Genomic DNA, 26535 nt, shown 5'->3' with positions numbered 1-26535 from the left:
TGAGGGCGCTGTTGCTGTGATGTCATTTCAGGAAGACACTGTTCAGTTTAGGGGTTTTCTGTTCATTGTGAACCCAAAATTTGCTGATTGAAAACATTTGTGAGAAAGAGTTGCTCACTGGCTTACTACCATGTACTTGCACAAGAACAAATAACCAAAGAAAAAGTTATGACAGCAAAATACCCAAAATTTTAGCAACTTTTGTGCTGCAATAGCTGTAACAATGAGGTTTCTGCATGCCTGGAATGACATCACAGTTTTTTTCGCATTAGCCTTAAAAACAAAAAGGCACCAAAATACCCTTCAAAATGGCAAAATAAAAATTAAAAAAAAACGAGGTTACTTGGGAAACAAAGGTGCATTTCTACGGATAGCATTAAATAAAAGTACATTGCATGAGCCGTTTAAGGCCTTCAGGTATTTTCTTTCTTTGTGATGATCGTTTATTTTGATACTCTTGGTATGTGCCTTCCACATTCACTTGACGTAACCAGTGTCAAAAACGCGGAGGTCTTAGAATGCGAGAGTATGTTATTATAAATTCTGCTGACGCAATTTTGTTGAATTTCTCTGTTTATTTACTTTAACATAAAAAGGGTAAATTTTAAAACCGTGTGACGTGATTTATTTGACCTGTGAAAATTAGGCCAATGTGTACAAATAAATTGGAAAATTTAATATTGCCACTGCTATTAACCAGTGACATTTAATTTTACCAAATAATTCTTGCAATAACAGAGTTGTAGGCCTACTGCATTTGATTATGCATATACGGCTATTTTGGTCTCCTTATCCGGCCTTCTATTTTTGATGTTTGCCCTAGTTTTTTTCAATTTGTGTCCCAAGATGACGTCTGTACCAATATTATGCAGCAGTACATGCGGTAAAAAAGGGCGGGAAATTAAAATAGCCGGTTCGCGCCATTTCCACGAGGGTATGTGAACAAAACTTGCCCGTGTATTCTAAGTGTTTATTGTAACGAGCCATCTCAGAAATTAATACACGGAGCAATAGTCAGGAGTGCATGGGAGGGAATAGAGTGACATCGTAAAAGGCCCTGGGTTCCATGATGGTTATCGTCCACTGTGTAAATCTTTCATTGTTTTGATGATTTACAAATTGCTGCTGCCCTGGGCGGGTCATTGTGTCCATCTTGGGGGTATTGATGACGTCACATCGCTGTCTAAAAACAGCACTTTATGAAAATACACGACTGGTTGAAGTCTAGTTCAGCAACCTCGTGTTGCCCTGATCCGTTCGTGTTTGCTTAATGGTGCTTTTTGTGTGTCTCGGGGTGCCATTTTAAAATGATATATGTGGTAGAAATTAGTTTAATTTTAAAAGATATGACAACTCCACGGGTTAAACATGACTTGCGAAAAGGTCAATTTGTGAATCCTGCCTTGTTTAGAAGAAAAATAATAATTGAAACAGACAGCATCTTCGATAACTTACCAGTATTTTACCCGAACCACACTGAAATCTGTCTCCAAAAAAAGCTTGGGGCAAACAAGACACAAAACAACTTGTTTTGATTAATAAAGTCACATCGGGTGTGCCTTGGTGGAGTTTAATTTACTTTATTCAAGCCTTACTATACTTCCTGAAACTTACGAAAAAATCAATAGTTCATGTGACAGAACCATCTGTCTTGTCTTGTCCCCGAAACAACTTATATAAATTCAGGGTGAAAAAAAAAACTCCGAACCGTCCAGCGGTTCCCCGTGACGGGGAGCAGCTGCGGAAAGTGTCCCTATCGGGCCGACAGAATTTCAAACTTGCAAATAAACACACGCCAGGCCAACATTCATGTCACATTGTAATCGGAGCGCTTGAGCTGGCCAGGTGTGCACTTTTAGGCGGAGATCGTTGGCTCCCTAGCCTCCCGTTTTCATGAAAGTGCAAGTATCGAAGTACAGTCTCTAGCAAAATACAAGTTACTTCTCACCTAATACTTCTACTCGTGTTATGGTAAGTTATCAAATGTTGATAGCTCCGTTGCAAGCCAGAAAGCAAGGAAGACAATCCTGTTTTCATAGGCTCAAGTCCTGGATAGGTCAAATTTCCGTGCTCATTGAAGTACAGGTTATTCCTGTACAACAGTATGTGAAATACAATAGAAGTTGCCTTATTCATAACACAACATGGAGGCAGTTACTGTAATTCAAGTCCCGATGTGGTTTGAGTGTAGCCCTTACCTAGTTTACACTTCTCTTCATCAAAAATCTCACATTTGAATACCTGACCTGATTCCTCCGCACGTCAAACAGAGCGGGAAGCACCACTTACTAAAACAAAAAAATGCCCCAACTTCCAATTTTCATGTAGGTCAGCTCTGCGTATGATGCGACTGCGCCCCGCGGCAGGATTTGAAATCATTGTTCGATCAGGCTGCACACTGACCCAATTTAGGCGTCGATCCCATAATAGCATTACTGTTACGTATTTTGGTGAGGTCTGTGAACTTAAATAGAGCATGCATGGAGGTATCATATGCTTGATATGACTGAGAAGAATTTTCTCTACCTCTTGTCAATCTGAGGTCAAGCACCTCAGCCTCTGTATAAGAAATGAAACTTTAACTGAGCTGGCATTATAATTCTCATCGATTGGTTGAATCCTCGGTGGAAATCAAAGAAGGAATATAATTGGCTTATTGTGGGCCGCTGACGTCATATGTTTACATCAAGCGTCCAATCAGCTTTCTCTCTCTTCCGTAAACGTTACTTGAAGTTTTTCATTTCTGTGTATTTTAATCTGCCATCTCTGAGGAGCTCTGACCCAAATCTGGCGTCAAATGAGATTGTCTTGTCTTATCGGCCTGCCTTGTGTGATTAAAACTGAGTTGGCTTGGAATTGCCAGGTGAATGGCGTATGTAACCTCAGTAGGTCAAACTCTACACCTATTCTACAAACGCTCTGTCCATTAGGATTTCTATTGGGCAAATTGTACCATTTGTGAGCCAACTCAATATGTTTAAATCAAATGGTATACAACTCATCAATGAAGATTTCTTTCACTCGAAATGCTCTAAATTAATAGGCCTACAATTTCATCTTGTGAATTGTGGTTCAGCTCTGGGTAGATATATTTGTTGCAAATTAACGAATCGTTCCAATGTTCGACATTTTGTTGGTTGATCAATGTCCGCGGTGCATTTATGGCAATGGCGCCACCAAGAGTATGTAAACGCAAACATCCTAGATCAAACAAATTCGCACCGCGTTACAGCAGGATTTCAGGTCCATACATCCGTTTGAGAGGCTATCAGATGTGCCATGTTGAGAGATCAAAAACGATTGGGTAACTCGCCTGTTCTACCCTAAAAACCGTTTAGTATTCATGAAGAAAACGAACAGACTTAAAGCATTCTAATTAACAGTTGAATACAATGATGAGATCGGATTTCTTAAAGTCCCTCTTGCAATTTATGCATTGCTTCTGGTTTTTTGTTTAACCGTGTGAAGACTTTATTTTGGATGATTGAGAATGGCCTCATTTTTTCCGACTCCGCCACGATTCTTACCGAAGCCTAATGACTGTGTAATCAGCCCTCATCCATATCCTAGTCACTTCAGACTGGCATTTATGTATAGCCGCATCACCCTCGTAAGCATCATCATCAAGTCCTTGGACATGGTCGTTTATCTATGCCATCTTCTACTGAGTGCAGTCCCTAGGGCATCAAGACCTGGTGTTAGGCACTTGTCCAAGGGCCCTGGGAATGAGTGCGTGAGTTTGCAGTGCACCCTGGGACGGTCCTTATACTAACAGTGAATAGGAAGTGACGAATGCCGGAGATAAAAAGTGAAAGTGGAAAGTAAAGTTTAAATGATTTCAGAGAAATTGAAGTCAAACATTATTGATGGAGGAGTTGCATTAGGAGGAACACAGATATCATGGGGCATGCATTAAACATCAACTTCAAAACTTCAATGGTGTAAAATACAAACTTGGTTTGAATACTGAACCACATGCAGTATAATGACCACTGTCACAGCCAGCCAGAAAGTGGATTTGTAAGGACATTGGCGCTCGTTCATTGATTGTTCCACTTTCCTTCTGGTAATAGAATTCTACTATCAAGCCTGAACGCAAATTAATGGCACACGTCGTGAACAGTGATAGTCCAAGCCTTCAAAGTCACACTGCGTGCAGATCATCAAGCACTGTATTTATGAACAATTTGTATATAAAACATATGGGCAATGCATCAGTATTGTTAGCTGAAGGTTCCTGCTCTAATTGCTAATCTAATGCCAATTCAAAAAAACATATGTCTACACATAATGAAAGACCTTTCCGGGCCTGATGTACATCTTGTGTCATAATATCTAACTATTGTCATATTAAAGGGCATCCTACTGCTCGAGTTGATTACGCACGTGGTAAAATGATTGCGATCTTGATGTCCGTTGCACATAACTGATCAAGTTTGTAAAAATATAATTTGAACTGACATCGATGATCGTAAAGTCAAATTCCACCTGCGAAAACTCGGCACAGTTCAGAAACCTTTTTTAATCTTTGATTTCCGATCGGTAATTTGTTAATAAAACTCTATAGTGATAGAATAGCAAGTTAATAGGAAATGAAACCTAACATTGTTATATTGTTTTAATAATTATTAAGGCATCTTGTTATTCCCCTTTTAGGAAGTATTTATCTCAACTCGGTTGAGACCATTTACACTAAATGGGTCGAACAAAAACAGGGGACCTGGGCAATTGTGCTTTAGCAAACATAAGATAGATTTCGACCCAGTTTAATGGTTACAAAATTACTTAAGTACGATCCATATCAAATGTATAACTATAGTTCTTGTGACCAGCAACATATCCAAATGAAGCACAAAACTTCTTGTGGAACATGTAGTTGGGTAAGCCCAATACGGGTTGTGAATTAATACATTTTTTCCTTTCTTTCCATTTTCTTAGAGTGACCTAGAAAGGATCTAATGGATCGTTGCCAACAGCTTTGAAAGACATCATCGGTAGATGCTTCTAAATACGGCTCATGCACGCCCGATGGGACGATACCATTACCTGTGAGTATTTGCGGTATTGCTGGCTTATCGTCGGGAATTATCGGGAGAAAAAAAAGATCGTCCGAATCATGACGTATCTAACACCATTCTGAAACCGTAAAAATACCGGTATCAGTGATATTAATAAAAACCACGGCAGGTGATAATATAATGACACCCTTTACATTTGCACCTGATCACAAGGTTCGTGGTACTACGGTAGTGGATCAAGGTGTAAAAAAAACCGGATGTCAGGCTGTATATGTAGTATCTTTATCTGTTTTCATTTTTGAGGTTGATTAATATGTTTGACTGTTTATTATTCATGATAACTGATGCAAGTGCATTTTTCTTTAATGTCTAGACCATTTGTAACAGGTTAGCTTAATATTTTATGGCATCGTAGGGACACTTTCAGAGGCGACTAGACGGCCTTTGTTAGTGTGCGCAGCTCTTTTTCTTTTCTTTTTTTCATCCTGAGGATAACATTTGATTACTTTAGCACAACTCTTGACGTGTGGAATTATAATGTCTAACTGTAACTTTTGCAGTAAAATAGTAATTCATAATTTTCTCTTTGCGTGTGTGTTCATATTCAGGAGATTGAGGTCTAGGAAGTCACCCCATCTACCTTGTAGTTTAAGCTCTTCAGCCCACCGCTATTGAGATGCATACCAAGACCTGAGTATACCCGTCTAGATCCGCTTCAAAGCCAAGCAAATATACACATCCATCGATATAGGCCGTCTACGGGTAAGGAACTGTTCCCAGAGTAAATACAGCATCAGGCCTGAGGTTTCTGTCCACATCTTTCAGTCAGATTTACAAGAGGATGGAGGGTAGGCAGGGAGGAAGCAAGCATCTTGCTAGACTCTTGGGGTTATTTTAGGTGATATGAATGGCTAGGGAACTGATTAGGGGGTTGCAACACGCGTTACAATCTCACCGTCCTTGATCATTTGATTAAGAAACCCGATCGGAGAGTCACTAGCTGCCTTCCTCCTCGTCTCGCCCCACGGTGTGGATCATTCTAGCGTCTTTCACGGAGATGGTGTGGGGTCGAATACTCGGAATACACGGGGAATTAGATGTGGTTAGGCGCGCCATACCTCAAAACTAGGTCCCATGTCTTTATAAGGTGAATGTCGGTATACAGCCTTCCACGCTCAATCATTACTCACGCTCATGCTCGCTGTCAAATCATATCCATTTCTATAAAAAAAAAATTCTGTCACCGTTGTAAAATGATACCACATGTCCTTCAAAACTGACATTCCGTCATGGCGGGTATCCCCAGATGCCTTGATTAGCATCATTTTTCATTTCCCGCTAAAAGTGCAGAGGTGCATGTGTGTAAGTGCTCGACTGATATGCGTTCATTTAGAGGCGCGCACGTATTGGTGTGACGGTCGTGAGATGACATTTTTAATAATCAACGCGAGGCCGCCATCATGGCCACACGATTGCGTTTTGACGAGGGGGGAAATGGAGTCATTTAGCCCGGGTCGTTTCGTGTCTGGTCCGCTGAAGTTTAATTTGGACAATCAGTTGGATGACGTGTTACGACCACATCGATATGTGCTTGCAGACTAAATTACAAAATCTCTCTTTACCAGAACTGCGTGTTCTACTTTGTCGAATTGATGCGAAACACTGTGGCATAATTAACAACGGACATTACATGTTTCCCGAGTCCCAGGGCGCCTTAACAATTTATTTTCAGTTATTTCTGAATTCCGTTCTCGCTGTGAGGGTTGTTAATTACAAAGTGTGACCGTACCACGCATGACCTTGTATTTGTAATAGCAGGAAGCAAGAGCGGAGGGGAGGGCTTCTAACTTTCTTCTACAGTTTGTTCAACAATAAAGTGACAAATTTATGCAGATATTCTCCGAGTATTGTTCAACTGTCGCGAGATGAGGAAAAAGCAGTCTTTCAAAGATGTTATACTACCTGAGATGGCAAAATATAACGTGACCAAAACCGAGGTCAAGGGTCGAGCAGAGATTGACCCCTTCCTGTTCAACAACTTCAAAGCCACTATTCACTTTGACATACAAAATCAATCAATGTAATAGATGGATAAACACGGTTATATTTACAATCCTTCTTTAAAAAGTGTCAACAATATCATTGACAGGTTGTTCAAAACGGTAAATCCCCTTTCCATTTCAAGTGAAAGACTTCCACCCCTAACCTCGTCTAATCCTTTTCTAGTTTCAAGGGGTCAAGGGGTACTTTTGGATTGATGAGACTTGTATAAGACATACTTACCGATGGGAAGATGAGTGCTGCCACTCCCTCGCTCAAGCTCCTCAGATCCATCTTCCTCCTGCTGACCGGCTCATCTCTCTCATCCAGCTCACTCATGGACATGAAGGAAGCCGAAGACATGTCCGGAGACAGGGACGTTTTGGGATGCATTCCCTCTGGGAGCTGGTCCTCCGGGGTCGTCTCAAAGAGACCCGAACATTTGACCTTACTTCCCATCCCTGATAACTTGGCCTTGCTCTCGTTCCCTGGCAACTTGGCCTTACCTCCCATGAAGCTACACATCTTTGCAGAGTTACAGGCTTAAGCTTTTAGAGAACCAAATGTTGACTTCCCTGAGTCCAAGATAGCAAAGGCTGTACCGTTTGCCTCCTCCTTGATTTTAGTCTGGTGCTGTTCTACCAACGTCCTCTCCTGGATGTGATCTGGAGATTTTTGGCTTGTGTTGCTCGCCTCTACCCGGTTCACGGAATCTTGATAAGATTAAAGGATATCTTTAATTTAATTGTAGGAGTCACGAGTGCCAATGTCACTTCCATTCAGAGCAATAACAAACGGGGTGATTGAAAAATGTTGCACTGTGCACATAAGTGAGAAAAGCTGGCTATAGTAAAGACCTTACGTGCTTGAGTTAAGCGTATAACTTTGTTCCTGTTAATCTATCAATCTTAGTGTGCCTCATTAGTTCGCCTACGATGGTGTACTGTGAGGGTGAGTTCACGCGTTGTTTTCTACTTAGCTTTGAAGTCCAAGCCATTCATCCATACACGGGGAGGACACCGCTAGCGGGCAAGATAAGTACAGCACGTTGTCCGCGCCATCATCACAGACTCAACGTCTTACTGATGCGGATTGGTAGTACACTAACCATCACATCATATCCTTCCTATACCAAGTCAATGTACCCAGTATGCTATATATACCTCTAGTGGTATCATACACGTGCATTGCTTGGAGTATTACATATCATAATAAGCAATAAATATGGTCTTACGATTGAGGCATCCAATATAGCTGTCGGGCTGGCTCGACTGCGTAACGCACACGGTTCCATAAAACACGTACAAGACCGACCGAGTCCACACATGAGCACCGGGAGATTGCCGGGTATATGGGTCAGAATTATGCGCTGGTAGTCCGAGTGAAATGCGAGCGTGAGTAGGCTCAGTCCTTCCACCGTCAGATCAGGCAATCTTGAGGCCTATCCGTCATGTCGTTCAGCAGCATGGTGTCCGGGATGCAAACACCGAGAGGGATTCAGCGCGCACGGCAATTTTCTCTTTCTTCTCCTTGGTAGCGCACATGAAGCAAGGATCATCATATATCCCGCTGTGGACACATAGCTGCATCACAACCCAAGGCCGCATCATACGAACTACGCATATTGTACGGATAAACAAAACTGGTCACCCATGCCAGAGAGGGCGGGCTTCAGAATATAGGCGGGAAGAGTGACGAAGATGAAATTGGCGCAACAAGGGAGGCGGTAATGCATTACTGTCATGCCATACCTATCATCGGTGACATATTATTGTCATTTAACTGTGATATGGCCTGCACGCAAACACAAGCACATACATAATCATTTTTGCAAACCCTATTTTTTTTCGTTATTGTGCATTTTACTAATTACATCTTCAAGTTGAAATTAAGGGAACTCAATTATTCAAAGCTAATGAACCAAAGCAGAATGATGCAGCAGGCCATAATGTCTCGCTTGCGTGCCAACGATATTGACCTATAGCGAGTACAGAGTGCTTTTAATGACTGTGATTCTAAGCGTTCCGTACAGTGCCCATTAATAACAACTTGACTTGGAAATTAAAGTGTTATAGTGCGGCTCCCTGGGGCAATAAAATGCTTGGACAATAAACTCGCCGCTTGCTCCAAAGTATACAAGTTTGGTTCTAAAAAGAAAAGAAAAGTCGCAGCTGTGCGTAAGGTTAAGAGCCAAAGTGACCACACTTTACCCCTTTGTCCAGTTATTGATAACAGTTTCGGAACAATAGATTTTTGGTGGCATGTTTCCATAACGAGCGGCCAGTAGTTGAACATTATTTTGGAAAATGTAATATCGCATTGGTGAATGGGGCCATTAGGTGCACTTGGGCAATTTAATGAGATGAGTTTTCTTTCTAACAAGCACATCTCGAGGTTTGGGATCTGTTTGTTTGGTAGCGAGCAGATGGTTAGAATGACTTCCCCTTTTATTTTGATATATGTACATTAATTGCGAGTATTTGAAGAAACTACAGTTTCATTTGGAGTGGATTTTTGGCGCCTTCGTTTTCACAACTTCAATTGCTGTCTACATAGGCCCACTCCAGATTAGTGTATATTTAATTGTCGTTGTTTTACATTCTACATTTACCACGAGACATTAAACGTGCTTGATTGTGTCAAATGAATATTTTTCCTCAAGTGTTTGTTTTAACCCTTAAACAAAGATTCCTACATATCCAAGATTCAGTACCCTACTAATAAAGTCCAATGAATAGGGCACAACATAAAACCTATCCACCGTATCTGACCGGGCTATGAACCTCAAGGACCCCCATCCAAGATGCTCATTTTATTGGCTTCGCGTGCTGGGCAATAATTACTCAACTTGACAATCTCGTGGTACACTGATTTTATTATTTGAGGTCGATACGAGTTTTACTCCAGGTTACGGTCTGTCATAGCAAATAATCTAAGTGAACTCTTCATGAGTTGCATAGTGCATGGTCCTCTCGTCACATTGACGACTGGCATTGCAATGTTACCACGTTTCACAGACTGATGGCCCTGTTGCCCGTCTAGGTTATTCTGTCTAACACTAGTAACAGACACAGGCTGACAACCTTTCACAAGCTCGTTGAAGAAATACCTTCAGTGTGAAAGATATATTCTAAATTAAAAAGTAGAAAAATTGATTCACATTTCGAGTTTCTAAGTAGCGTTTACGAAGTCGCCAGACAAAGTGGCCGAAGTGATTTCTGTGTCAACAGTGGGACCGCACTCTGCGTGTGTTCCAGGACTTTTGGATGGGCGAGTTACTGAAGCCAGGGACTGAAAAGAAAAACATTCTTCCGTGACGAGAAAACAAATGTAGCTTTTAAGAGCCATCTTGGACAAGTCTTGCACCGTACCAGTAAGTGGGAGGTCGTAAGTGCGAGTAAAACAGGCTTTCAGAATTCACTCAGTGCGCAGCATGAACTCGGGCAAAGGGGTAAAGCATTGTTTGGAAAAAGTAATCGAGATTTCTTCATGAAACCAAGATAGTTTTATTTATCTCAAGTTTTCTTTTATTTTAAAACTGAGGTAAAATATCTTGAAAGACGTTGGCCACATATTCTTCGCCATCGCAAAATAGCAAGACACCAAGGTGTTGGAATAATACAAAATAATAGTCACTGTCGGGTGAAGGAGAAACCAAAGTAAAAGTACTGATAGTCTATGAGCAACACGCGGTATCAGATGTGTTTGGTATATTACAGATGGAAAGACTGGCTGGTTGCGTGCAGAGAGGTCGGTATAATCTAGGTCATCAACGACTCACGTCGTCTACCTCTGGCAAAGACACAATCTTCCCTGCCTACTTGAAAGACACCGCGCTAAACTATCCGTGCACAACCTACAAGTTTTGAGACAAGTTTTCCTCCATTTGCGACTTGACATTATCTGTGCTTCGGGCCAGATGCAACTCAAGACATTTTTGAGGCGCCGCCATCCTTTACTTTTGCCTGTTCACTACAAGTGAATGACTTCATCTATACTTTAGTTTATGTATAATGGCGGTTGTTTCTGTGTATTCTTCAAGTGAAGTGTCCTTTACAATTCTACTCTTGCATTGTCTGTGGTTTTTGAGTTTCACGATCAGCCCGTGGACTCATGTTATTTGAGTTTTGAGACGCTGTATCAAGCGTTCAATGTAAATAACGTGCACGAACTCTTAAAGTCTCGTTTACACAGTCACCACACGTGTGCACACGTCCTATTCTCTTTTACCACCAAAGTTGCACATTTGTGAATATTTCATGAACATTACATTGAAGAGACGGGTATGCTCCCTCAAATTACAAACTTTTTCCTGCTAAGCCAACACACACTTCTACCTACTGGACTTCCATTTCGACTTTCTCTGAATACACTCCCAGCATGTCAAGTCACACCTTAGTAGTATGTCTTATTGGATCCTCTTACTTGGATTCATTTGACCATCTCAGGAGTGAAACCTGGGAACCTCTTTATGCAGCCAAGCCAATAATTACACACACCGCTATGCAAACACCACAACTCGATCAGCCAGGCAAGCTCCCTTAATTCCATCACCGCGACTGTTGTCCAACTTTTCCACCGTCCGGCTTGTGTTATTATTATTTTGTCGTGTCGATTTACTCTCGCTAAAACCTTTTATCTTTATTGTCAATTTGTTCAGATCTTAGCTGGGGCTGCCGGTTTCTCCTCGCTGGAAATCCAATTTAGACTTGGTCGTCGGGAGCAGGTACGTAGTTGAAGTAGAGACTGCTCCGAGTGCCTCGACCAGAGAGGTAACCCTGGTAAGTAAAGTGGCATCTTAAAGAAAAGTGCACTTTTATACATTTTCTCTCCACTTGTGTTTGCTGATATGTGCTAAAATTGTTCAGTCGGGCGTTATTAAGGAAATTGTAACACAGTTACTGAAATTGACGGTATGCTACTCCAAGAATCGAATGAAAAAAAAAACTTCTAGCACTTTGAATGAACGGGTTTTTTTTGCCTTTCAGAAAGGTTCTGCTATTAAAGAAGGAAACATTAGGCCCTTTAGATTTGTTAATTTACATTTCTTGCTATCAACCACTCTGTTTTACCTTTCGTTCAGAGGTCTTAATATAAAATAATAAAAGCCAGCGGGGCCAATCAAGTAATAATTAGACCCAGAATTAGTCGATACCTTTACTAGAGTCTGTTGAGTTTTCAGTGCTTCTGGTCTACGAAATATTTTCGAAATTATGGCAAGACAAATGGGAAAAGCAAAACATCATTTGCTTTTGCTGTAATTTTCAGAAATGGATTGAATTGGAGGGTTGGAAATATATAGCAAATATAGTTACATTGACTTTTTTGAGGTTTTGGGTTAAAAAATGCTATAAAAACCAAGAAAAACAATCATTTTCCTGTAGTCTGGTTCCCTGACTCCATTTAAGAAGAAACAGAGCAGTTTACATATATTGGGAAATTGTAAGGTCAGTGAACCAGTCTAGCTGGCTTGTACCCGTTCATAGGTGTGTAATCGATTGCAAACAAGTGCGATGGTCAACTGGGGCCAGTATTTGAAAAAAAGCCAGTTTTTTTCCAACGCTGATCGGCCGATCAGCGTTGGAAATTGATACAAAAATACCACTTTTCTTGAAAATGACAGTATACCAGGTGCCATGATTTTACAGGATGCTTTACACTGTCATTCACTAACAGTCCAGCAAGGTATTTCAAAATGATTTGGTAGTTTTATTTTTTGATGTTTGCAAATGTTGTATTTTCCCTTTAATAAATTTATATCTAGAAGATTTCAAATACTTTGATGAAAACACGTTCCAATTACAACTATCATCACTTGCAAGTAACACTTCCTTCGAAGACGCACAATCCTTTCACCAACCTCACCTAAATCACATCCATCCTCATCTCGACCAGAAGGGGGGGGGGGGGGTTGAGACTCTCGCGAGAAATATCTCTTTTGCATCAGGAATCTAGGCAATAAATTACTGTTGCAAAGTGAATGAATCTGAAGCTGAAGTTTCAATTAAAAGATTTGGCCGTACCCCGCGCATCCAGCACGGCAAGTCTCAGTGTTGCTAATTTCCCCGGCGTTGATGCAACACCAGGGTGTCAGCTGCGTGATATGTACGGGGCGATGACAGCCTCTTAACGGCAGGATTCTTGTTTAATGACTGCACCTTTCTACGGGTCTCCCGTAACAGATCACCTGTTCATTCCTATCATCTGCACAAAAGTTGTTTGAAGAAGTAATAACTCTATACCAATACTAATCATATCAACAGTCTGCCTTTATACATCTTTATATTTTGATAAAGGGATTAGCTTACTACCTCCCCTTATTATGGGGTCTTTATTAATTTAAACGCCCTCAATATCAAATACACGTTCCAGCATTGATCCAAATTAGTAATCATTTACTTCTGGAAAGAGACTAACTTTATTGGAGCAGAGTATCCTGCTAATGAACATTAGAACTGACATTCGCTGGTTAAGATATAAATATCATCCAAGAACTATTGCATCGATTGGGCATGCAGACATAATTTCAGTCAATTATACAATTTTACTGGTTGAACAGGCCCTACAATGTAAAGCGAAAAAAAGGACAACAAATAATTGTTAGATATGAACGTCAAGATAAAGCTCTAGAGAAGTATTACGAGATATTTTGGAGGGGGAACAATTGGATTTATCCGGCTAGCCATTGAAAAATCGAAAAGCGTGGCGAGGAACATCATTTGACGCTAGTGGGCGCTCTAGGTATGTGTAATTAGCGCAGCCATGTTTTCGGACCCTTTCCGATTTTCTGATTTCAAATTACTCTATTACTTTTCCGGTCCTTTTCTTTTTCGTATATCCACCTGCCTATTGGTGAGCTGGGTTTAGCCCCCAACCCCATCCCTTCCGGTTGCTAAGCCATTGAAAAGCAATATGATGGTTCGAAACTTCTAAAACTAAGTGTTACCCGTCGAAACACCGGAATCGGGTAGGTGCATGAGAAGGAGGGAAGGGCCTACGGTTGGATCGCACGGATGATTTGTAGAAGGCGCGTGAGTGATATAATTATACCATCGCTGTGCTCTTTTCGTTTTACACAGCAAGGAGTCCCACATCTGTCCTATAATTTAATCTTAGCCATACCTTATCTTCGCCAATGTCTTAAGATACCAAGGAATGCGTGCACGCGCGCTGGCCCTATGACGCACAACTTCAATTAATTACATTCGACTTGGGTTACACATAGGACACGCTTGGTTGGGCTGCAGATCATTGAGATCTGTAAAGAAACATGATCGTCATGATCTAAACAAAAAATAAATAAAAATTAAATAAAACATATTTTTAACAAAATGTGATGGAGCTCTGATACGCACATGCGATGCTAAATGCTTTGAACATTCACCGGACATAGCCCTACGTGATGGCCACAAGATTCTTTTTTTGGCTAATCTTCCAAACTTTCCTCCAATAAATGGGCGACATGTCCGTAGTGCAAAGGATGATCTTAATGGATGAGTATAGCCGAACGTTTATAAAACCCTTAAAATCGTCTAGAGTATTCATTTTTCGTGCGTGAATTTTATAGTATCTGATTAGAAAAAATAAAGCTATTATTGAACAACTTGGAAGTTTTTTTGTAACGAAATGCTTTTAATCCATTCTACGCATGCGACTCTGTAGCTTACAAAACAATCTGCCTTACCATAAATAACTGGAAAGTTATAAATAAATTATTCTCACACTAAACTTAGGCGGATTTCTTTTCGTCCGCTGACTCAATAAAAAAACTGAATATTTTTTTTGGTTCGCTAGGGAGACAGCACTTGAAAAATAAAACAAAAACACGCTTTTCTTGCTGGCAATCGAAAATATCACGGACAGTTTTTCTTTTAACTCAGTTTAGTCATCCGAAATGGTCGAGTGTTCAGTTTTTGTTGCCAGGATCTGAATATCATCCAAATCAGAACTGCTTAGCTACTTTCTTACCCGTCAGAATCCCAAGTGTTTTTGTGTTTGTATTTTCCCTAATACAGAATATCATTTCTCTTTTAATCCCTTTTTTATTTACACAGAAGTAGAACCCAGCCGGGCCACTACCGGGGGCCGCGATGAGTCGGTGCCTAGGCCCCCATTTTTTTTAAATAAAAACATCCTCATAAATGGTTTCCAGATGATAACTTGACTCCGGCTGAGGGGTTTCAACAGTAACGCTGTTATTTTTCTTTTTAATCTCGTAGTATTATAATTTTTATTTTGTCGTTTTTTGAAACCTTTTATCGCAGGTAACGTGTAAGACATGCTATCATTATAGAGTGAATGTGCATATATTTGCATGTACTCATGTATTTTAATGTTTTTATTGATGAACAAATGTGAGTGTTTGTTTGTATCATCAAGGCCTGCAATGGAGACAAAATATCCAAGAATACTTGTATAATGAATCGTTTAGAATATTACCGGCCTCCTGAGTAAGATGTTATTAACATTGTATAATTCATTCGTTTTAACATATTTAAAGTACTCAATCTTGACTTGGAGCAGTTTGTCCTCTAAATCTAACAAATTACTCACTTTACATAAACGAGCGGTTCGTGTAATTTCGAAAACTGGCTACCGTTACTATTCTGCTCCATTATTTGCTAAATAAAATATATTACAGTGTAATGACTTATACAACCTTAATCTGGGAAAATTCATGTATAAATGTATGCATAAATTACTTCCTCCCTGTTTTAATTCTGCATTACCTAAAGCCCCTGTCACACCTTTGCGTTTCCTAATGCCTTATGAGTACCTTATCAAAAATGTTTAATACGCAGCCGTACGCTCAATTAACGTCGAAATGTTTTGATCACTTTGACTTATGTGCGACGCACATCTAGCGTACAAGTAACGAATTCAGCGCATCCATTGCGTATGAGATGCGTATGAGTTCCGTATGCAGTGCACAACATTATTTTTCGGGCTGCGAATAGGTCAGTATGCAGTGCGCATGCCGAGCGTATTCCCGCCGCATTTCCTCCGCTGCAAGTACGCTATGTATACGTCCAATACAGGCGGCTCATATGCTGACGGGGTGCGTCACGAACACATAGCGTACTCGTAACACACTCGACCGATGCGGGACCATTGATCTCCATACTGTGTATATGGAGATCAATGTGCGGGACCGATGCGCTGCGTATTTATAACTTATGACCTGCGCAACAGCGTACGCAGCGTAGTTTTGTGCATGCCCAAAATCATCCTGCGTACTGGGCCGTACCATGCGTATATCTGCGTACATAAAACCTACACAAAACGATAGAGATGCCTTTGAGGTGCGTATTGTGCGTACGATTGCGTATGAAAAAAATGTCAATGCGCAACTCATAAAGAATTAGGATACGCAGAAGTGTGACAGGGCCCTAACATTCATACATTTACATGTAGCGATAGCTAGGGGATATTTGTTCGTCCAATTTAACAGAACGTCAATGTCTAAAAATTGTGTTGTTTATCGAGGCATCTCACACTGGAATAGTTTAGATGAATCTTGCAAATCCTTACCCTCACTTTTTGTCTTTGTGAAAAACTTTTAAAAAAAGTCAGTTCCTCTTATCATATTCATAAATGAATATGTGTTTGTGAACTAGTAATTAGGGCTTGTCTCACACTTGTCTTATCTGTCTCACGTTGTGTTTTGTTTGTCTTATGTCCATGTGGCGGTGCCTTGGTTGTATGTTTGTCTGTCGGCCCTGTCACACTTATGCGTATCCTAATTCCTTATGAGTTGCGCATTGACATGTTTTTCATACGCAGTCGTACGCACTATACGCACCTCATATGCATCTCTATCGTTTTGTGTAAGTTTTATGTACGCAGGCATACGCATGGTACGGCCCAGTACGCCGGATAGTTTTGGGCATGCACAAAACTACGCTGCGTACGCTGTTACGCAAGTCATAAGTTATAAATACGCAGCGCATCGGTCCCGCATCGGTCGAGCACGGTACGAGTGCGCTATATGTTCGTGGGGGATAAGCCTTTTCATACGCAGTAATACGCTGACCTCCCGGCACGCACCCCGTCAGCATATGAGCCGCCTATATTGGACGTATACATAGCGTACTTGCAGCGCAGATACAACGCACGCTGAACGAACTCATAGCGAATGCCGACGTATTGCGTCAGGCATGCGGTCGGCATAAGTCGGGTGCAGTCCGGAATACGCTCAGAATGCGCACTGCATACTGACCTATTCGCAGCCCGAAAAATAATGTTGTGCACTGCATACGCAACTCATACGCATCTTAACGCAATGGATGCGCTGAATTCGTTACTTGTACGCTAGATGTGCGTCGCACATAAGTCAAAGTATTCAAAAAATTTCGACGTTTTGAGCGTACGGCTGCGTATTGACAATTTTTGATAAGGAACTCATAAGGAATTAGGATACGCGAAAGTGTGACAGGAGCTTTAGGGCGCAAAAGCGTTTTGCTTAAGTCGTTGAATTTGCTACTTTATTATTTAATAATCACCGTGTACATATCAAACTTCATATTATTGTACTCCTTATGTACTTAAAACACGTTTATACCAGAATGGCATCATTGAAATAAATTTTACAGAATTTACAAAATAGTTACAGAATTTACGAAGTTATCAAAAGATAAATATCGTTATAATAAATACACATGTACTATTGTTTTCTTGTTACATATAGTTTCTGTGCGATTGTTATTGATCCTTATTTAATTATTCACGGAATGTGAATATCTACTTATCTAAATTTGAAAAAAAATTAATATCTAAATTTGAAAAATATATGTGCTTGAAAAATTTAACATTAAATATGAATCACTTAAAAAAAAACATAAAAATGTAAGGCTAACTCCTTGCAACAACAAACAAAATGGTTGATTTTTTTTTTTTTTACGTTGTGTCGGGTAGTTCCTCTCATCAAAAACTTCCCCGAATAGCATTTGTCTGAAATGCCTTTAAAACAGTCATCTTATTCAGAAACGCTTTTAACTCGCCCCTAGAGATACTGATGGCGATAGAAACGCGCGAACCTCTAGGGGCGACCAAGAAACGCGCGTACCTCTAGGGGCGACCATAAATAGATCGCTCCTAAAGGTACTGATGACGATTCCTCTAGAGACGAGTGGAGCTCCAATCAATATTCAAACGCCCGAATTATGGCAGATTTAGACAAAAATCATCCTTTTGGGGATGAAATAAGTAAGAAATAATTGTTGACTGTTTTTACCCTAAATTTTTGGCCACAAGTTCTTTTCAAAGGCACATCTGTTCCCGAATCGAATTGGTCATTTTTTTGGCCAAAATTGAAAAATAATGCAAGGGGTAAGCCTTACATTTTTAACAAAATTTGTCTAAAAATTGATTTTTCTCCAAACAACGCAGAAATTTCTCTAGAAACGAGTGGAGCACCAATCAATATTGAAACGCCCGAATTTTAGTAGATTTAGACAAAAGCGTCCTTTTGGGGGGAGGAAATAGTAAGAAATAATTGTTTACTGTTTTTACCCTACATTTTCTGCCACAATTTCTTTTCAAAGGCACATCTGTTCCCAAATCGAATTGAAATGTGTTCAGGGTTACCTTGGGCATCTTTCCTGCAAGTTTCAAGGAATTTCATTTTTTGGCCAAAATTGAAAAAAAATGCAAGGGGTTAGCCCTACATTTTTAAACAAAATTTGGCCCCCCCCCCCCAAAAAAAAAAAATCATTTTTTTTGTATTCATCAATACAATAAGATCGCCCCCAGAGGTACAGAATGGCGATAGAAACGCACGTACCGCTAGGGGCGACCATAAATACAATGAGATCGGCCCCAGAGGTACAGAATGGCGATAGAAGCGCGCGTACCGCTCGCTAGAGGCGACCATAAATACAATTAGATCGCCCCCAGAGGTACAGAATGGAGATAGAAACGCGCGTACCGCTAGAGGCGACCATAAATACAATAAGATCGCCTCCAGAGATACAGAATGGAGATACAAACGCGCGTACCGCTAGAGGCGACCATACTGATACAATAAGATCGCCCCCAGAGGTAAAGAATGGAGATAGAAACGCCCGTACCTCTAGGGGCGACCATAAATACAATAAGATCGCCTCCAGAGGTACAGAATGGAGATAGAAACGCGCGTACCGCTAGAGGCGACCATCAATACAATAAGATCGCCCCTAGAGGTACAGAATGGAGATAGAAACGCCCGTATCTCTAGGGGCGACCATAAATACAATAAGATCGCCCCCAGAGGTACAGAATGGAGATAGAAACGCGCGTACCTCTGGGGGCGACCATAAATACAATAAGATCGCCCCCAGAGGTACAGAATGGAGATAGAAACGCGCGTACCGCTAGAGGCGACCGTTATTGCTCGCCCCTAGAGGTACATACCTCCACAGGGACCTTTATTGATCGCCCCTAGAGGTATCTGTGGTCATATGTACCTCTAGGGGCGATCTATAACGGTCGCCCGTAGAGGTATGTACCTCTAGGGGCGATCTATAACGGTCGCCCGTAGAGGTAAAGATGATTATCTAAACGCGCTTACCTCTAGGGGCGACCGTAATTGCCATAAGATCGCCCCTAGAGATACTGATATAACGAAACGCGCGTACCTCTAGGGGCGACTGTAATTGCATAAAATTGTTTGGGGTACAATATCTTTATTGTTTTACAAATTCTCACAACAATCAACAGCCTTGTGTTATATATCACAAACAGAATAACCAGACCGAATTTTTAACTCAGTACTCCAAAATGTGCTCAACTTATCGTTCGGAAAACGAGTCAATTGTAAATTCCCCATAAAACTTATAATTTCTACAAATCCATTATTTAGTCTCCATAAACTGACTCCAATTAGTGTTCAAAGTTATCAGAAAATTCATGTTTCACATTATACACCAGCTTGTAGTTCTTCTATTTTGTTTAATTACAATTTATTCGACTAAAAAAAATCTTTCCTCCCTTTTTCGCGAGCAACTTGACTCAAAGATCCTACGACAAGCACCAAAAAAACACACTGTAACTGGTTCCCTGCTCTCAAACGTAAACCTTACGTAAAAACCGTAGACCAGCTTTTTGGACCGTAGCAAAAATCCCATTTGAACCGCGTATATGGCTGTTTTTGTACACGGCCGATTGTGCACACGTGTATTGGCAATAGCGAGCTAGAAAATCGGCCATTTCGGCGTTTCCACCGATCATGCGCAGTGTGCACGCCTATATACAGTGCATGGAGCTAGAAAATCGGCCGATACGGCGTATCCCATGGACATGCGCATTGTGCACGACCATGTGGTGAGTACAATTTTTGTTGTTGCTAGGAGAATTGAACTTAACTCCCCAATTGGTGTATCACTAAACTCAAAATCAAACCAAAATTGGTGAAGTTAAAGAGCATTGGGGCATAAACCCCGGGGTTGGGGAAGGGGTAGGGAAATAATACACCCCCACCCCCACAAAAAAATACTTAACCCACTTTTTTGACCAGATGGATTTGACATTGGATCATCCCTCCCGGCGCCCCATATTTTCCTGGCGAACATCCAAAAAACTTGTAGCCAATAATATGCACTAGTTATACAAAATGCCATTGCTTGTAATAATTCAGGTAGTAAAGCCCCCCCCCCCCTTGTCGACAAGGATATATACATGCCACTTTTTAGAGTTGTTGATACAACTTACACAAAAATAAACCAGATTGTGACAATCAGCAAAAAATGTGTTTTCTCTCATTTTTATTACAGTCCACAGTTTAAAGTTTGAACAAGAAACTGACACACGTGGATATTTGAAAATAATTAAGGCACCTTGGATTAATACTTATCCAGTTATTGCATTATATTTCCTACTTTACACAGCAAAGTCTCAGACATTTTTTACATTATTTATACCTTCCTCAACATTTATCTACACTTCACTTACATTCGTCTACGTACAGTCCTCTCTTTGAAATAGTTTGAATTTCAAAAATCAAACACTTCCAGTTACCAAAAGCAAATGTGTGTCCCAATTTCAAGGCTTTCCATGCTTTATCTGTCATCAATATCACATACACTGACATTTAATGCTTTGAAATGACCTTAATTTCATCCGTAATTACTCCATACTCAGTGGTTTTCTTATTAGGATTGCCAAGGTTTCGCTTTCTATCATGCAATAACTTTCAACACTTATACATTGTTTTACTCTGTTTCCTCGGAATGGTTTCATGTTCGTGTCAAATAACGACGGATAATGCATGTGCAGTCTATGGAACATTATAGGCACATGTGGTAAACAGTTTAGTTACCAACCACATCCACAACCACGACCTCATTTTACATTAATTTCGAAACATGCCCTGAATAAGTGTACAAGTTTGTAACCGTCCAAATGCGGCAAAAACAGATTGCGTAGAATCTAAAGCTGTCCATGGTTCGATACAACATATCAATCACATCAGCTAAATCTAATCTAAATCAATCTAAATCAGCCATCAAACATGCACAGATGTTCCCAATTAAACCACTCAGAGTACAAGTCTATCTTTACAAAATACTTTTTTACAGACACACACATGCTTTCACCATTTTTTCTTAAATTATTGTACAGAAATTTATGCGAAACTCAGTAATTTCAAAGCACTTTTGCACAAGACTAAGCTTGTGCACACTGCATGATTTAAAACCGCAAGAATACGTAGGTCGTTATAGTCTTTGAAAGCATAAAAACAAAACAATTAAAGAAAGTTGCAACACTGTTAAAAAGATTTATCGCTTTTGCAAAACAAACATATTGCTTAGCATCTCCTGGCTTTACATGCAAATGCATCTGACATAAAATATTAGTTATCAATTAATGTGAATCATTATTACTGTGACATGAAGGAAATATTCTGCAAAATAAATATATTATGTGGTAAGAGAAGACGCTTGGAAATTGCAAAGGTGTTTTACAGTATTTAGGGACTATCATTTTGATTAAAAAAAGAGTCCAGAACTTTTGTTTTCATGCATTTAAGTGAGTTTGAATATTTCAACAGTGTGATTACATGTATTTGGCTTCTGGTTACACATAAATTGTCGACACTACTTGTTATCATAATTTCCCAATTGTTTATGTTTAAAATAACGCAATAAATTGAAATATTTCATCAGTCACCCTGAATACACGGTCAATACCCTGAAATTGAATATGAAATACAAATCGTGGACTTTCTGAGAAAGAGCAGAGGAGTTTTTAAGGAATTTGACAAAAAAAATGGAACTGATGGTAAATCTGATATTAACCTGTCATGCATATCAAGCTCCTAACCATTGCTTTCAAATAAATACAATAATTACTGCATCTACCACTCGTCAGCTGCCGATACAACCGACTTGCTTCGACTAGACGTGCTAGATGTTGGTGAGCCCGACCTTTTGAACCTTGACCCTAAGCTTGACCTTGAGCTGATGCTAGAAGCTGATGCAGGTCGTGACCTTGGTGGCGTTGGTTGTAGAGGTGCAGGTTGGATGGCTGGCACCTCAACATTTTGTCGCATGTGGAAGATTCGACTATTTTCATAGTAGCCTTCCGACAGCCAGAAACACTGGATTGCGTCAACGTCATTGGAACTGCAGAGAGAAAAAGAAAGGTGAAATTCAGTATGTCAATTGTGAATAAGCAGAATAATTTTTGCCAAAATATCTCCAATGTCAATTCAAAAAACTGCTACATAGAAAAGGACTAATAGACACTCTAAACATTCTGTTTAACTTCACAAACTTGTAGTAGTTGGTTCAAACCACTCTCCAGTCAATTTCTATGTCCAATTTCATGTACTTCTAGCCAGCGAGATGGGAACCTCTTGATTAATAATGCAAACATTTTTACTACTCATTAAAAAATCACTAACAGCTTAGAATTTTGTGATTTTTTTCTCACCTCGTTCCGTCACAGAATTCCACCACCAACTTATCGCCATCAGTAGCGGTGATTTTACTGGGCAGATACGTCATCTTGACAGCACTGGCCATGGCTAAGACATAGTCACCCAGAGCAAACCGCTGACGACGTGAGAAGGCACCAAAGATGTGCTTGCAATGTTGCTGACTTGTGGCGTCGTCTGGCCATTCCACAACAAAATAGCGCCCTCGGTTGATGCGTTCTGTGACGGTGGCTGTGTGAACAAGTCAAGAAAATCAAAACCATCTGTTTAATTCTCAATGTCAAATAAAGCATAGAATTTTTGGCTATTTCAAGAGTTACTCTAGTTTGAATCAATCCTCAGAATTCCCAATTGAATATTGCAATACTTGATTGCAATTTACTCTTCAATCATTCGTATTGGCCTACAGAGCCCTAAATGGACATTCAGGAATTAATCTCAACCAAAACCAAGTTTTTCAATTCCTTCCTTCAAGAAGTCAACATCATTTCATGAACTGAAAACAATTTTTTTCATGTGCTTGAAATATAGTAAATATTTTTTTTATTGAGCACAAAACTTATTTTCAAGATCACAAAATGTTTTTGAAGGCAGTAAAATATTTGTTTTGATTAAAACTATTTTTAATGATCCTTAATTAATGTGTTCCTTATTCTTGAGTAAAAGAAATAATGTTTTGTGACTAGTTTCATCATGAATTTACCACTCTCTCTTTTGCTACGAGGTTACACCCCAACTCACCTAAGTAGTAGACTCCATCCTCATCTCTCCTAGCAACAGCAGGATGCCCCACCCACCGATCCTCTCCAACCAAGATAGCTTCCTTGACCTCATCATGACACTCTGGGGTCACGTAGTACATCTCCTCCCTGGGTACGTCAGCAATCTCCTCATCGTAGAACTCCACCTGACACCAGAGATCTTGGAGGAGTTTGATGACGGTGGCTGGTCCATAGCGGAAAGGATGGCCAGGATGCAAGGCTATTACTGTGTCTCCTTGCTGATAGGTGACAACAAGAAATCAAATCAAATCAAATCAAATATGCTAATAAATAGATTTATGAAAAGAAGATGTTCCTTTTAATCTTAGGTTTTCTGATTCATCAAGTTTTTGTTTACAATTTACAGTGTGCCAATACAAACAAAACAATTTACATCTCCTTCCATGCAAGAAATGCCTTAATTCAACAAAACTTTTGGGGTTGGTTTGCTTTATTTCATAAATGTATTCTTTTTTATTTTTATTTTTAAAATTTTTGAAAAACTTTTTTGAATACTTAAGAGAGCGAATGGTCAAAATCCACCATAATTTTTTTTTGAAAATTTGTGGCAAAACAGTCCAGTGTTTTGGAGTCGATGGCATTAGAAGGAAAGGAAGGCAATAAAGATAGCCTAGGGCTAATATTATGATGTATCTAGTGTCTTACCTGTATCATCCGATTTCCATCCTCCTTGTCTGTCAAGATGTACTTTGTAGACACCTTCTGGATGGTACCGTTGCTGTCTTCAACGTAAAACTCAGAGTCTTCACTCTTAGAATTCACAGTTCCTAATGACAAAAAGGAAATAGAAAAAAACAAATGACATACAAATATTTGGATTGACCCTTAAACAAAATGCAAAATATCTTTATAACGGCTCAAATAAAAGTTTAGATTCACCAATCAGATAAAAAATGTTTTATCACACATTTAATTGTGTTTTCATATAAAAAAAACGGTAATTATACACTGTATTTTAAACGGTCCAAACGTTATAGTTATGCTATTCCACAACTGTATTTTTACAATTTTTTTTTTTTAATTAAATTTTTTTGAGTTTCTGTTAATTGGCAAACATTTGCCAACTAAAAAGAATTGCTGGAATATAATGAAACTTTGTCTTTTCTCCCTTCTTATTGGTAGTTTAATTTATAAACAGATACATTTAAGAATTAATTTACAGAACAATCCATCAAGTATTAAGTAACATAATTTCATAAAGGGACTTTCATGGTTCATACTCGCTTTTCTTTCATAAAGAAAACCATTAATTATTGCTTTCAAATTGAGACATTGAACATGGAATACATCATGACAGCAGCAGCCTATTAATGACACGAGCGACAAACGAGTAGCAGAACCATCAATAGTTAATGAGACTGATTTGTTGGCTTGAATAAATAAAATACTGGGATGAATAATTGCCCTGCAAAGGAACGACTATTAATAGCAGAACCCAAGAACCTGACGACGTCACGTCAGTTTCAAATTGGCATGCGCTTCCATTTCACAACTTAGCTGTGAACAGAACCAACTGGGCGATATATACTAATGCTTGAATGATTTTCGTTTAGGTAGGGGAATAATACCTCATCAATAACAACTTAAGTTGTTTTCATTTTTTGGGGGGAACTAAAACGCCTCTGAGGTATTTCAATAAGACTGGGACTGCTCGGAGGTATAGCGGTCATTGACTTGGGCATGTTTGTGACCAACGGAACAACGACACCTTTTTGCTCCACCTTTGCAAGTGTCAAAATTGTCCTTATAAATAAGACAGGAGCCGTACGGGTGAAAAATAAATGATGAAGGGGGAATATATTACATCGGGGCTAGAGTGAGTTGTATGTGCATGGAACACAGAGATACAGAAACTTTATGTATTCTGGGGACAAATCGCTCAGGAGGGTGAGTGACCGATTTCTAACGTTCATGTACTGTACACGATCAAGGGACGCTGGTTAAAGAGGAGCTGTAAAATGACGCTTGTTTGTGTTTTGGTTTGTTTGTTTATAGTTCAGTTTTTCTTGTAATTTGCAAATTTCTACTTATCCTCTTTGTTAATTGTCTTTAATAAAGCACTCAATAGATTATTTATTGAAACAAAATGTATTGTTTACCTTAATTTACTTTTTCTATTGCACTTATTCAGATTAAACATTCATGAGAAACAAATCTATGTTAACTCTTGCGTTCTGTTGAAATTATTTGGGCAAATCCAATACAGGCTTAAAATTCGAAGAATGATGCTGCTTTGATAAACTTTTCATACATTTTGACATTAAATGGGAAGATAGTCTTACTAGAGTATAATTGTAAATTTTGGTTTAAAATCAAAGTATGAGAGACTTACCACGGTAGAACCAGCCATCTTCAGGAGACTGCGCCAAGACTTCATCTCGGATGTCAATCTGTCTCTTGTAGTCGGCTTCATCTACTCCATCATCACCGTTGACTGCTGCAATCGCCGTGGCAACATCTGCCTCCTCATCCATAGCCTCATCTACAACCTTGTCTTTCTCATGCTCTTCCTCCTCCTTGGTGTTGTCATTATTTTCATCCTCAATGTCTTCCCCATCTTGAGCTATATCCCCCTCCTGGCCTGTGAAATACACAGATATCATATATTCCTATTTGAATAATTGAAACTCGTTATTTAAACATTACAACCTAGTTTAGGATCGACTTAATATTAGTTACATCGGTGCAAAACCATAGGAAAAAAAGACTGTTCAAAACACTTTTCTAATATTTTCCACTTTAATGTCTACCTGATTCAATACAATTTCCAGTCTTAAGAAGA

At 39.7% G+C, this 26535-nt stretch overlaps 2 protein-coding genes and 1 long non-coding RNA gene across 3 annotated transcripts in view; 1 reads left to right on the top strand and 2 right to left on the bottom strand.

Annotated features, from left to right (window-relative positions):
- Positions 1–8808, bottom strand: part of LOC119727618 (guanylate cyclase soluble subunit alpha-2-like) — a 41158-nt gene extending 32350 nt beyond the window's left edge. The window contains exon 1 of the mRNA XM_038199577.1: positions 7302–8808. Coding sequence (XP_038055505.1) covers positions 7302–7583 — 282 coding nt within the window. The 5' untranslated portion in view covers positions 7584–8808. The remainder of the gene's footprint in view (positions 1–7301) is intronic.
- On the top strand, positions 4944–15227 carry LOC119727620. The gene is made up of 4 exons (XR_005270990.1): positions 4944–5048; positions 5627–5780; positions 11719–11839; positions 15113–15227. It is a non-coding gene; the product is annotated as an uncharacterized LOC119727620 (long non-coding RNA).
- A 5553-nt stretch (positions 15228–20780) lies between these two features.
- Positions 20781–26535, bottom strand: part of LOC119727617 (von Willebrand factor A domain-containing protein 3B-like) — a 31811-nt gene continuing 26056 nt past the window's right edge. The window contains exons 27-31 of the mRNA XM_038199576.1: positions 26086–26334; positions 24399–24520; positions 23713–23971; positions 22968–23202; positions 20781–22657 (exon numbers count right to left, since the gene is read on the bottom strand). Of these exons, the coding sequence (XP_038055504.1) occupies positions 22390–22657; positions 22968–23202; positions 23713–23971; positions 24399–24520; positions 26086–26334 (1133 nt within the window). The 3' untranslated portion in view covers positions 20781–22389. The remainder of the gene's footprint in view (positions 22658–22967; positions 23203–23712; positions 23972–24398; positions 24521–26085; positions 26335–26535) is intronic.

Source organism: Patiria miniata, unplaced genomic scaffold (genome assembly GCF_015706575.1).
Source record: "Patiria miniata isolate m_02_andy unplaced genomic scaffold, ASM1570657v1 HiC_scaffold_20, whole genome shotgun sequence".
NCBI classification, from domain to species: Eukaryota; Metazoa; Echinodermata; class Asteroidea; order Valvatida; family Asterinidae; genus Patiria; species Patiria miniata.
The sequence above is the reverse complement of the archived record's forward strand: the minus strand, read 5'-3'. Positions and strand labels throughout refer to the sequence as shown.